The sequence below is a fragment of the Heptranchias perlo genome, chromosome 7 (genome assembly GCF_035084215.1).
Source record: "Heptranchias perlo isolate sHepPer1 chromosome 7, sHepPer1.hap1, whole genome shotgun sequence".
In the NCBI taxonomy this organism is placed as follows: domain Eukaryota; kingdom Metazoa; phylum Chordata; class Chondrichthyes; order Hexanchiformes; family Hexanchidae; genus Heptranchias; species Heptranchias perlo.
Genome location: NC_090331.1, coordinates 81,390,674 through 81,403,189, shown reverse-complemented (window position 1 = coordinate 81,403,189; position 12,516 = coordinate 81,390,674). Strand labels below are relative to the sequence as shown.

At 46.3% G+C, this 12,516-nt stretch overlaps 1 protein-coding gene across 5 annotated transcripts in view; it reads right to left on the bottom strand.

Annotated features, from left to right (window-relative positions):
* Positions 1-12,516, bottom strand: part of LOC137323904 (abl interactor 2) — a 158,838-nt gene that overhangs the window by 30,885 nt on the left and 115,437 nt on the right. For 3 of the 5 annotated variants that reach the window (XM_067987970.1, XM_067987972.1, XM_067987973.1), the window contains 3 exons: positions 11,991-12,088; positions 9,787-9,936; positions 8,720-8,844 (listed from right to left, as the gene is read on the bottom strand). In XM_067987970.1, the coding sequence (XP_067844071.1) occupies positions 8,720-8,844; positions 9,787-9,936; positions 11,991-12,088 (373 nt within the window). The remainder of the gene's footprint in view (positions 1-8,719; positions 8,845-9,786; positions 9,937-11,990; positions 12,089-12,516) is intronic. The other 2 variants (XM_067987971.1, XM_067987974.1) reach the window with 1 other exon arrangement.

Sequence of the window (12,516 nt, the reverse complement as noted above, 5' to 3'; positions counted from 1 at the left end):
GCAGTGTTTAGAAAAAGCCCTATAAACGAATAAGAATTTGCATTTCTATATCACCTTTCACTATCTCAGGTTGACCCAAAGCGCTTTGCAGCCAACGAAATACTTTTGAAAGATGGTCACTGTTGTAAAGTAGGAAATGCGGCAGCCAATTTGCGCACAGCAAGGTCCCATAAACAGCAATGAGATAATGACCAGATATGTGCTGGCCAGTTACTCTGCCGGACGCCGCTTTACCGACACAGACCAGTTGGGCTGAAAGGCCTGTTTCTGTGCTGTAAATTCAATGTAATTTGTTTGTGATGTTGGTTGAGGGGTACATATTGGCCAGGACACCGAGAGAACTCCCCTGCTCTTCTTCAAATAGTGCCATGGGATATTTTACTTGAGCAAAAATAAACATTTGTCCCTTAGAGGCTGAGACAGGAGAAATTATAATGGGGAATTAGGAAATGGCAGATGCGTTAAACAAATATTTTGTATCTGTCTTCAAATTGGAAGACACGAAAAGCATACCAAAAATAGTGGGAAACCAAGGGGTAAATGAGAGTGAGGAATTTAAAACAATTAATATCACTAGAGAAAAAGTACTAGACAAACTAATGGGACTAAAAGCTGACAATCCCTTGGACCTGATGGCCTAAAAGAGGTGGCTGCAGAGATAGTTGTGATTTTCCAAAATTCTCCAGATTCTGGAACGGTCCCAGTGGACTGGAAGGTAGCGAATGTTACCCCGCTATTCAAGAAGGGAGTGAGAGAGAAAACAGGGAACTACAGGCCAGTTAGCCTGACATCGGTCGTCGGGAAAATGCTGGAATCCTTTATTAAGGAAGTGGTAACAGGGCACTTAGAAAATCATAATATGATTCGGCAGAGTCAACATGGCTTTATGAAAGGAAAATTGCGTTTGACAAATTTATTAGAGTTTTCTGAGGATGTAACTAGCAGATGCTGAGAGATTGTTTCCCCTGGCTGGAGAGTCTAGAACTAGGGGGCATTGTCGCAGGATAAGGGGTCAGCCATTTAAGACTGAGATGAGGAGAAATTTCTTTACGTAGAGGGTTGTGAATCTTTGGAATTCTTTACCCCAGAGGGCTGTGGATGCTGAGTCATTGAATATATTCAAGGCTGAGATCGATAGATTCTTGAACTCTAAGGGGATCAAGGAATATGGGGATCGGGCGGGAAAGTGGAGTTGCGGTCGAAGATCAGCCATGATCTGATTGAATGGCGGAGCAGCCTCAAGGGACCGTATGGCCTATTCCTGCTCCTATTTCTTATGCTCCTATGAGTTACATCGAGCTACAGCACAGAAACAGGCCATTCGGCCCAACTGGTCTATGCCGGCATTTACGCTCCACATAAGCCTCCTCCCTTCCTACTTCATCTGACCCTATCAGCATATCCCTCTATTCCTTTCTCCCTCGCGCTTATCCAGCTTCCCCTTAAGTGCATCTGTACTACTTGCCTCAACTACTCCTTGTGGTAGCGAGTTCCACATTCTTACCACTCGTTGGGTAAAGAAGTTTCACCTGAATTCCCTGTTCGATTTATTAGTGGCCTCTAGTTTTGGACTCCCCCACAAGTGGAAACATTTTCTCTACGTCTACCCTATCAAGCCCTATCATAATCTTAAAGACCTCACTCTCAGGTCACCCCTCAGCCTTCTCTTTTCTACAAAAAGGAGCCCCAGCCTGTTCAACCTTTCCTGATAAGTACATCCTCTCAGTTCTGGTATCATCCATGTGAATCTTTTTTGCACCTTCTCCATATCTGTTTTATAACACGGAGACCAGAATCGTGCATAGAATTCCAAGTGTACAGCCACCTGAGGGCAGATGGGCCCTCAGTTTAATGTCTCATCCGAAAGACAGAGGACTTTTTAACCAGAAGTCCTACAATGGGCTGTTCTGCATACAGAATCACCGACAGCAACTCGTACGGGACTGCCATATGCAAGTCTGACTCAGAACACACAATTTTACACGATTGGGAAACACTAAATCGATTCGGATCGGTTTTTACATCTCAAAACACAGAATGGGGGCCCCAAGAACTGTAAAGAAAAGGATTAGGCACTGAGCGAGAGTCAGGAATCAACCCTATCCGACTGAATCGCTCTCGACACTAACACCCCCACTTCATGAAAAAATCCAACAGATCTGAACGCCGGCTCGATTTAAACTGTAACACACTGGATTACAGGTTACATTAAATAGCTATTCTGCAGGTGCTGAATTTGAATTCTTCATGGGTCTCTCAACAAGCGAGTCACACAGGTCCCTCACTAAATCCAGCAGTCAGAGGTGAGGACGAGTCCCGTGTGAGACAGAGACATTCCCATGCGCTGTCCATGCGAGACGTGCAAACCTGTCATCTGCTTAGAAAGACTCACCTCAATCATACCCACTGCAATACAGCCAAATAAAGGCAATGGAAAAGGTGCTTCTCAGGCAGCTTTTAAATGAATAAATTATAGATCAACTTAAGTCTCAAGTTCTTCAATTTGGTAAAGTAGCTCCTTAGGGTCCCGTGTGTGTAAGTGAGGCAGTGCATGAGGTAAGTGCAAGTCTCAGCTTCAAACCCCGGCTGTGTTACTCAATGGGTGAGAGTGAGGGGGGCGGGGACGGGCCAAGGGGAGAGCCGGCCAAGGGGAATGGAGGGGGGCGGAGCCGGCCAAGGGGAACTGGGGGGGTGGGGGTGGTAAGAGACCTAGGCTAAGTCTTTCATTGCCCCACATCCAGAGACTCACTTTCCACCAGTCACTGAACAGTGACCATGAGCAGGAAGCCAGCTGACTTGCCCTTTCCTTGTCCTGAAGCCATTTGTAGCAACCTTACTCTGACCACAGCTGAGATCAGCGAATTCAGTAGAGGCCAAGGATCAAACCAAGGCACTACTCTGTATGTCTCAGTGCTACACCAGTAATATCTCAGCCATTAGGGAGCCCTCATCAGTCTTTGCGAAAGATATTACTATAAAACTTTGCCATGTCCCTAATCAATCACTGAATAATGTTAAAGCCTTCTCGTCCCCAAATGAGAGGCAGTCTCCTGCAGTGGGGAAGAGATTTGCTTCCGCTTGGCTTTCCGTGAAAATTTCAAGCATTCCTGAGTCAGAGGCACATCCAGCTTTCCCTTTGCGCCCTATGGCTCAGTGATTAAATGCACTTCTTGGGGAGGTACTAACCAAGGAGGCCCTAGTTTCGATTGTGCTGAGTTAGTTGAGGCCTTATGATCGGTTACAGTGCCCTGGGCTAGGACGGGAAGAACAAGATGTGATTCCTGCTCCTGGTCACTATCCAGTGACCTCTGCACAGCACACTGGGCTTGGATGTCCCTCTCTGTACAGGCTCACACATGGAGATGGCTACTTTAGGAACATAGGAACTGGAGACGGTCATTCAGCCCCTCGAGCCTGTTCCACCAATGGCTGATCTGTACCTCAACTCCATTTATCCGCATTGCTCCATATCCCTTGATACCCTTAACTATCAGTCTCAGTCCCGAAAGTTCCAATTGACCCAAAATCCACAGCTTTTAGGGGGGGCAGGGGCCAGAGTTCCAGATTTCCATACCCCTTGTGTGAAAAAGTGCTTCCTGATTTCATCCCTAAATGGCCTAGTTCTAATTTGAAGATTACGCCCTCACCAGAGGAAATCGCTCCACTACATCTACTCTATCAAATCCTTTTATCATTTTTAAGACCTTGATTAGATCAACTCTCAACTTTCTAAACTCAAGAGAATACAAACCAAGTTTATGCAACCTGACCTCACCATTTAACCCTTTAAGCCCTGTATTATTCTGGTGAACTTATGCTGTAACTGGGCCAATATATCTTTCCTGAGGTTTGGGACCCACAGCTGAAAGTACTGCAGATGGAGTCTGACCAAGGCTCTGTACAGCTGGAATCATTGCCCAACACCAGCGACAGCCAACAGAATTGAAGAAAATGTGGAGCTGGCGGTGTGGGGGAGAAAGAAAGCAGACAATGCTGCCCCGTGTGTTTGATGCCCTTTATGCTTCACATGTACTGTATTTGTGCAAATATGCACTGAACTGGAGGGCAGTTGCTGAGGACGTGCTCATCGGAAACTGTCCCATTCCAGTTTAAGTCAAGGCCCTTGATTCTTTCTAACTGCTGTCCCAACCATCCCTGCTGGCTTTATATTAATGAAACAAATTAATAAATCTTCATTTGTACCAATCTTATTTGTGCTGAGTTACCTTTTTAAGCCAAGTTGGAGTCAGTTGGGTGTAGAATTTAATGCAAGACTGCCTGAGAAACAACTGTGCTGAGAGAGAGAGAGAAAGAAAGACTCACCTGCAGTAGGAGCGGAAGAAACAGCAGGGAGAGATGGTGAGATGAAGCCATCAGCAAAGGGCTGAGCTCCTGCTACGGAGTCTGGGGTCAATGTTGGAACATGGGTAGGGGTTGCAGAGGGAACAGGACCTTGAGTTGAAGCAGGTGCTGGAGCGGAGGCAGGTGTAGGGGGAACAGGGACTGGAGTAGGATTAGGGGTGGGGGGTAGTGGAGGGGTACCAGCAGAGCCTTAGGGGAGGGTGTAAAAAAAGGATTAACACAAAGGAGAACGTTAGCTAGGACAAGAAAGCCTGTTGAGCAGTTAGTTGAAGTTCCAATCACGCGAGAACCATGCTTATAACATTGCAACATAAGGCTCTAGGAAAGAACACCCACAAACTGAGAGAAAGCTGTCGTTATTCAGACACTCCGAATTTATACCACCAACTCAGGCACGGTCTGACATACCAAGGGGGTGCCTGCTTCAAACTGTAAACAGAAATCGACCATTAATATTATGTTTGCCACTTTTTGCTCGCCCCTCCCAAGCCCGTCAAATCTTTCCTCGGGTGCCTGTTGCTGTCCTGTACTTCACCTAAGTGACTTCTCTTCAAGGGGAATGATGACGGTGTCAGCTTTAACAGGCAATTTTACCACAGGGGCATCACAGCCAAGCCTGATCTTGCTGTCACCCGACCTCCACACACACTTTCCAGTAGAGAAGTCGTAACTGGATACTGATCAGAAACGGGAAGCTCACCTATCCAGCACAGGGAGGGCTGAGGCTGATGGTAATACACCTGCAAACTTGGCAGAGATCAGCGAAGTTAGCACGGTGCAGGAATCAAACCTACGACTTTCCTGGGCTGCAGGCCCCAATGCTAGAGAAGTTGCATCAGGGCCAGCAGTGACTGGGAACATTCATTTATGTGCAACACTGATTTTCACGTTTTTTTTGACGCACAAAGAAAAACATCTGAACCCCCTGCAAGAATAAAATTTGACTTATTCAGTTACTGCGAAGCAGTTTTATGGGGAAAAGTTAAAATATATTACAGCACAAATCACTTCCAAAAGTTGCCCCTCCCCCTGACTGAAATCCCTCAAATCACACGTGGCCAGCAGTGAGAGTAGCACAAGGCTCTGCTGGTGAGGCCAACTGGATAACTCGGCAACACGTCAAAGATACCCTTCCCTACTGAGACAATTAGAGCACAATCCAGGAATAAGGGGGAGGATATCCAAAGAGTGTTTGTACTTGCTGAGAACTCTAGAGCAAAGAAATGCTGTAAACTACCCAACTAAAGTGAGTCCCCGTGGACCTGAGACAGATATACAGACGTGGTTCAGTTGAAGTCTGTGCTGAGTCGGCAGCACAACACTAGAATTGGCCTCAACGTTAAGAAGGTGAGGAAGGGTCCTGTTCCTGATTATGATCCAGTGACCCACCTCTGGAAAAGGATCATGTATGCGTCAGTTGAGGATAGTTTTGGGCTTCATGTGATGTCCTCTACAACTTAATAGCCTACGGACATTCAACACCTAGGCCAGTATATGATGAATGGCCACTTGGTTGAGGTAATGAACAACCAGCAGAAATCGCAGAACCGTACACCAATCAGTCAACACATTCAAGATGAGAGGTGGGGGTGGTCGGTCCGTACCAACAGTCAGCACATTCGTGAAGGGGTAGCTGATCTCAGCCTGAGTGGCAGTCGAGGCACAACAATTGGCCTCAGCACCCTTGGGTGAGAGAGCGCAAAAATCTGCCAGCATTTGCTCTCCAGATCGGGTTGAGGACAGGATAGGGCTCGGCTATCAGACATGAAAAGCCTGTCACAGTCAAGTACCCTAGCGACAGTCAATGACTAAAGCTCCTGGGTAGAGTACATTAAGGTGACCTGTGGAGCTCATACCCCCAGGAAGAGTGAGCGACTTCAGGAACGGGAAAACACCACAAAATTGGTGTTTCCAAGACAGTACGAAACTGCTCAGCATCGTCACAACAAACATTTCACCACCAGAACTCCAAGTGCCTGGGCTGTGGCATTTATTACATCAGCAGAGTGGCACCAATTATACTTTAATTAAAAAATTATTCTAACTTGTGAAGCTACCAAAAAAGGAATTTGTTCATGAACATCAAGAATTACGACTCCAGGTTTTCCATCAGCTAAAAAAAATCCATGGCAACACCACATTCCTAGCACAACCTCTTTAGCGTTAATACAGAGTTGTCATCCTCTCAATTGTATTTCATTACCTCAAACCTTTAAAAAAAATTTTTGGGGTCATCAGGCGTCCAAGTGTCATAATCAAACTCTCCCAGGGCAGGTACAGCACGGGTTAGATACAGAGTAAAGCTCCCTCTACACTGTCCCAACAAACACTCCCAAGGCAGGTACAGCACGGGTTAGATACAGAGTAAAGCTCCCTCTACACTGTCCCATCAATCAGTCCTAGGCCAGGTACAGCCTGGGTTAGGTACAGAGTAAAGCTTCCTCTACATTGTCCCAACAAACACTTCCAGGCCAGGTACAGCCTGGGTTAGGTACAGAGTAAAGCTTCATCTACACTGCCTCATCAAAAACTCCCAGGGTAGGTACAGCACGGGCTAGATACAGAATAAGGACTGGAGCATTGAAAATGTTACACCCCTGTTCAGAAAAGGAGAGAGCGATAAACTCAACAATTACAGGCCAGTCAGCCTAATTTCGGTGGTGGGGAAACTTTTAGAGACAATAATCCGGGACAAAATAAATAATTATTGTTTCTAAAAGCTAATAAATGAAAGTCAGCATGGATTTGTTAAAGGAAAATCATGTTTGACTAACTTGATTGAGTTCTTTGATGAAGTAGCGGAGAGGGGGTGATGAGGGTAGTGCGGTTGATGTGTATACGGACTTTCAAAAGGCATTTGATAATGTACCACATAATAGACTTGTCATCAAAATTAAAGCCCATGGGATTAAAGGGACAGTGGCATTGTGGATACAAAATTGGCTAAGAGGCAGAGAGTAATAGTGAACGGTTGTTTTTCAGACTGGAGGGAAGTATACAGTGGTGTTCCCCAGGGGTCAGTATTAGGACCACTGCACTTGTTGATATATATTAATGACCTGGACTTGGGGATGGAGAGCATAATTTCAAAGTTTGCAGGTCTCATGAAACTTGGAAATGTAGAAAACAATGTGGAAGATAGTAACAGACTTCATGAGGACAAAGACAAACTGGTGAAATGGATCAACACATATCAGATGAAATTTAACGCAGAGAAATGTGAAGTGATGCTTTTTGTAGGAAAAATGAGGAGAGGCAATATAAAATAAATGGTATAATTTTGAAGGGGGTGCAGGAACAGAGACACAAATCTTTGAAGTTCGCAGGAAAAGTTTAGAAGGCTGTTAAAAAAGCGTACGGGATCCTGGGCTTTATTAATACAGGCAGAGAGTACAAAAGCAAGGAAGTTATGCTAAACCTTTACAAAACACTGGCTAGGCCCCAGCTGGAGTATTGTCTTCAATTCTGGGCACCACACTTTAGGAAGGATGTCAAGGCCTTGGAGAGGGTGCAGAAGAGATTTACTAGAATGGTATCAGGGATGAGGGACTTCAGTTATGTGAAGAGACTGAGAAGCTGGGGTTGTTTTTCTTAGAATAAAGACGGCTAAGTGGAGATTTGATAGAAATGTTCATAATCATGAATGGTTTTGACAGAGTAAATAAAGAGAAACTGTTTCCAGTGGCGGAAGGGTCGGTTACCAGAAGACACGGATTTAAGGTGATCGGCAAAAGAGCCAGAGGCAACATGAGGAAACATTTTTTTAAGCAGCAAGTTGTAATGATCTGGAATGCACTGGGCAATGGGGAAAGAATTGGAGAATGGGGCTAATTGGATTGCTCTAAGAGCTGGCAAAGGCACGATGGGCCAAATGGCCTCCTCCTGTGCTGTACCTACTATGATAAAGCTCCCTCTACACTGTCCCAACAAACACTCCCAGGGCAGCTACAGCCTGGGTTAGATATAGAGTTATGCTCCTAACAATGTATCTCCGGCCACAAACATGCACCCCCCCATTATTGTGCCATCATATCATTTTTCCATTTTGCACACCAGCCATTTTGTGGCCTATCTGACTAAGACCGCCAGTTCAGTGCTGAATTAAGAGCAGTTCTATGCCCACTAGAAACTGGATTGAGACAGGTCAAATTTGACTGATGCACAGTCGGCACAGACTTGGCTGGATTCAAACCCGTTTCCTGGGAGTGAATGTCCCGTATCTCATGTTAGTAAGATCACTCTGAGGGATCACAATGGTTAGAGAAATGTAGTGAAATCTGGAGGAAGCCGGTGTGTGTTAACGAGATCTGAGTGCTGCTATAAGCAAAGCCAAGTCAGTGATCAGCATTGCCCTTACCTGGATAGACACTGGGCGGAGAAGGGGTCGGTACAGCAATGGGAATCCCAACGCTGCCACTGCCGCTGTTCTCTCGGCTGCTGCTACGGCTGCTCGGGTGACTTCCCCCGCTGCTCCCACTGCTGCTGCAATACACAAATCACAGCACACATCAGCGCTCGCACATGGACTTTGGCATCTTTACGCCTGGTTTTCCTCGCCTATCCGGGGCCAGAGGCTCCCTTAACACAACAGGTGCTGAGGGGTGAGGGAACAGAGAGACCCCATCTGATCACCTTCCCCCCTCCCCATTACCCCCACAATCCAGATTTGACCCCTCAGTGGATTTGGGAAATTTACCCTGCATCTCTTCACGTTCCATGCAGCTGCAGGTTAATGCTATAGGTATAGCTATTCTTTTTTAAAATTCTGTATTGAACAGAATCTGTTTTCTCCCCTCCGTACAAAACAACAGTAACTGCACTTCGAAAAGACTTTATTGGTTGTGAAGCGCTTGGGCCCGTCCTTTGGATGTTAAAGGCCCGATAGCAATCCCAAGTTCTTTCTTTTAGAACCACGGGGAAACATTGAAAAGTGCGAACATTACCACCCAACGAAGACAAGGAATGATCAGTTATATTTGTTTATTTCGCCAAAGTTTTTGCCGGCCACTCCTGGTGGCTCAGACTCTCGGTGGGGTACAATCTGGGGCACCAGCTGCCCTCCAGTGCTTCGCCCAGGTGGCCGTTGTTAACGTGTGAGTTTCGAAAGTGACTGCCGGCAGGATGTCCGACTGAGAGGGCATCACAAGGGAACCAGCTTCCTGCCATCACAACCGAGATCAACAAACTCCGCGCAGATTGAGAAATGAAGCTAGCTCGTTCAGGGCTGAGTTACACACAACAAAATGTGTCTTCAGAGAAACTTTGTTTCAGTACTTATTGCAGTCACAACACACTGCACAGGTGTAAATTTCAAATGAAAAATTGAAGTATAGGAAACAAACTGCCATCTGACACATGGTTTATTAAATCTAAATTAAGCTTTGCACCGTCAAGTAAGTTGATAGAACTCAGTGCTCTCTATACCTGTAAGTCCTTGTTCTCTGATTTACAGAAGCTGTCCGCACAGGACTCTGTTGCTGTGAGGAGCTCATGTTGCGAGTTGGACTCGGTACGTAGTCATTTGGCACCACAGGGGGGCGCACAGGCTCCAGCGTCCGATATGGAGAATGCCGGCTGCAGATGGGGAAGGCAAATTAGTACAGCCCAGACCGTATGAGTCACACTTTCACTGACTCTCATACTGTTTACAGACCGTACCCGTCACACGTTCAGATCCTCTCATACTGTTTACAGCACAGACTGTACCCTTTACCCTGTTCACTGACACTCTCGTACTGTTTCTAGCACAGACTGTACCCTTTACCCTGTTTGCTGACACACTTGTACTGTTACAGCACAGACTGTACCCTTTACACATTCACTGGCTCTCATACTGTTTACAACACAGACCGTACCCTTCACACATTCACTGCCTCTCATACTGTCTACAGCACAGAACACACCCTTCACACATTCACTGCCTCTCATACTGTCCACAGCACAGAACACACCCTTCACACATTCACTGCCTCTCATACTGTCTACAGCACAGAACACACCCTTCATACGTTCACTGGCTCTCGTACAGTCTACAGCACAGACCGTACCCTTCACACATTCACTGCCTCTCATACTGTCGACAGCAGACCGCACCCTTCATACGTTCACTGGCTCTCGTACAGTCTACAGCACAGACCGTACCCTTCACATGTTCACTGGCTCTCGTACAGTCCACAGCACAGACCGCACCCTTCATACGTTCACCGGCTCACGTACTGTTTACAGCACAGTCCGTGCCCTTCACACGTTCACCAACTCTCGTACTATCTATAGCACAGACTGTACCCTTCATACGTTCACTGGCTCTCGTACAGTCTACAGCACAGACCGCACCCTTCATACGTTCATTGGCTCTCGTACTTTCTACAGCAGAGACCATACGCTTCATACGTTCACTGGCTTTCATACTGTTACGGCACAGACCGCACCTTTCATACGTTCACTGGCTCTCGTACTGTCTACAGCACAGACCGCACCCGTCATACGTTCACAGGCTTTCATACTGTTACAGCACAGTCCGTACCCTTCACATGTTCACTGGCTCTCGTACTGTTTACAGCACATATCACATCCTTCACAGGCTCTCGTACTGTCTACAGTACAGACCGCACCCTTCACACATTCACTGACTCTTGTACTGTTTACAGCAGACTGTACCCTTCAATCTATTCACTGACGCTCTGAAGAGGCAAATGGGACCTCGGTCTATCTCATCTGAAGAGTCCCCTGCATTAATGCAATACTGGAGTGTCAGTTTACGCACTCAACTCTTGGGAGTGGGGTTTGAGCACACAACCTGACTCAGAGGCGAGAGAGCTACTCACTGGGCCAGCGGGGGAAGAGTTCAGTATCAGCCACGTGCTAGATATTTCTAAACATTGTGTTATAGGAACATAGGAACAGGAGTTGGCCATTCAGCCCCTTGTGCCTGCTCCGCCATTTGATAAGATCATGGCTGATCTGTGATCTAGCTCCATATCCCTTAATACCTTTGGTTGCCAAAAAGCTATCTATCTCAGATTTAAATTTAGCAATCGAGCTAGTATCAATTGCCGTTTGCAGACAAGAGTTCCAAACTTCTACCACCCTTTGTGTGTAGAAATGTTTTCTAATCTCATTCCTGAAAGGTCTGGCTCTAAATTTTTAGACTGTGCCTCCTACTCCTAGAATCCCCAACCAGCGGAAATAGTTATTCAGTTCAGTCTTGCTGTTGGATAAATATTGTACCTCCATATCACACTGCACCCAAGCATCGATGGGTGGGGGAGGAATCAGCCCTTGGTGTCACTCCTGATCAGGAGCCGATGTTAGGTGTATGTCTGTGCAGGTTGGGTGAGAGCAGTGACAGGCTCGGCAGCGATCTCACGCCATTCCCCCTCATGGTTCAATAGCCTGCTGACACTACACCTAGATTCAGACATGATGACTGGCCACTTGGACAAGCTATCAAAGGGGCTTTTGAGGGGAGAGGAAAGGGTGTCAATGGAGGGAGATTGATTTTATACTTTAAATATCAGTGCACATTTAATGATCTCCTGAAGGAATGAAGGATAATCTTGGGAATAGGTTCAAAACATTTGCAGACCCACTAAAATCGCTCTCCTCTCCTACTTGCAATTTCCACTTACCCGAGGGTGCCTTTCCCCGACACGGGAGGACTGGGAGGTTTCTGTGTGGGTGGGGTGCTCCGTGGAAGCCCACCCATCTTCATATTCTGGGTGCTGACCTGGAAGGCGACAAGCAAGAGACGGACACATTATTGAACACCGTATTGGCTCATCAATCACACTGACACGAAGAGGAGACTGATGCAAAGGTTGAATCAGAGTAGGAGAGAAGGAAAGAAAGAAAAGAAGGAAAGGGGAGCGAGGCCATGCAAAGAGTTGTTCTACAGGTTTTCTAGGTGGCTAAATTATCTATTTCCGTTCAGAACAGGTACAGGGTTTGCAATTTAAAATAGCAGGGAAGCATTAGTTTTAAAAAATGACAAATACACAACAGATGTGCCAGCATCAGACAGAGAAAGACACTCAGGTTTTGGGTGGAGGCCCCTCATCAGAATAGGGGCTAGGTTTAACCCAAGACACAAGATGATTTTCTCTTTCAGAAGCTGAGTGACCTGCTGTGTATTTCCTACATTTTCTATTTATATTT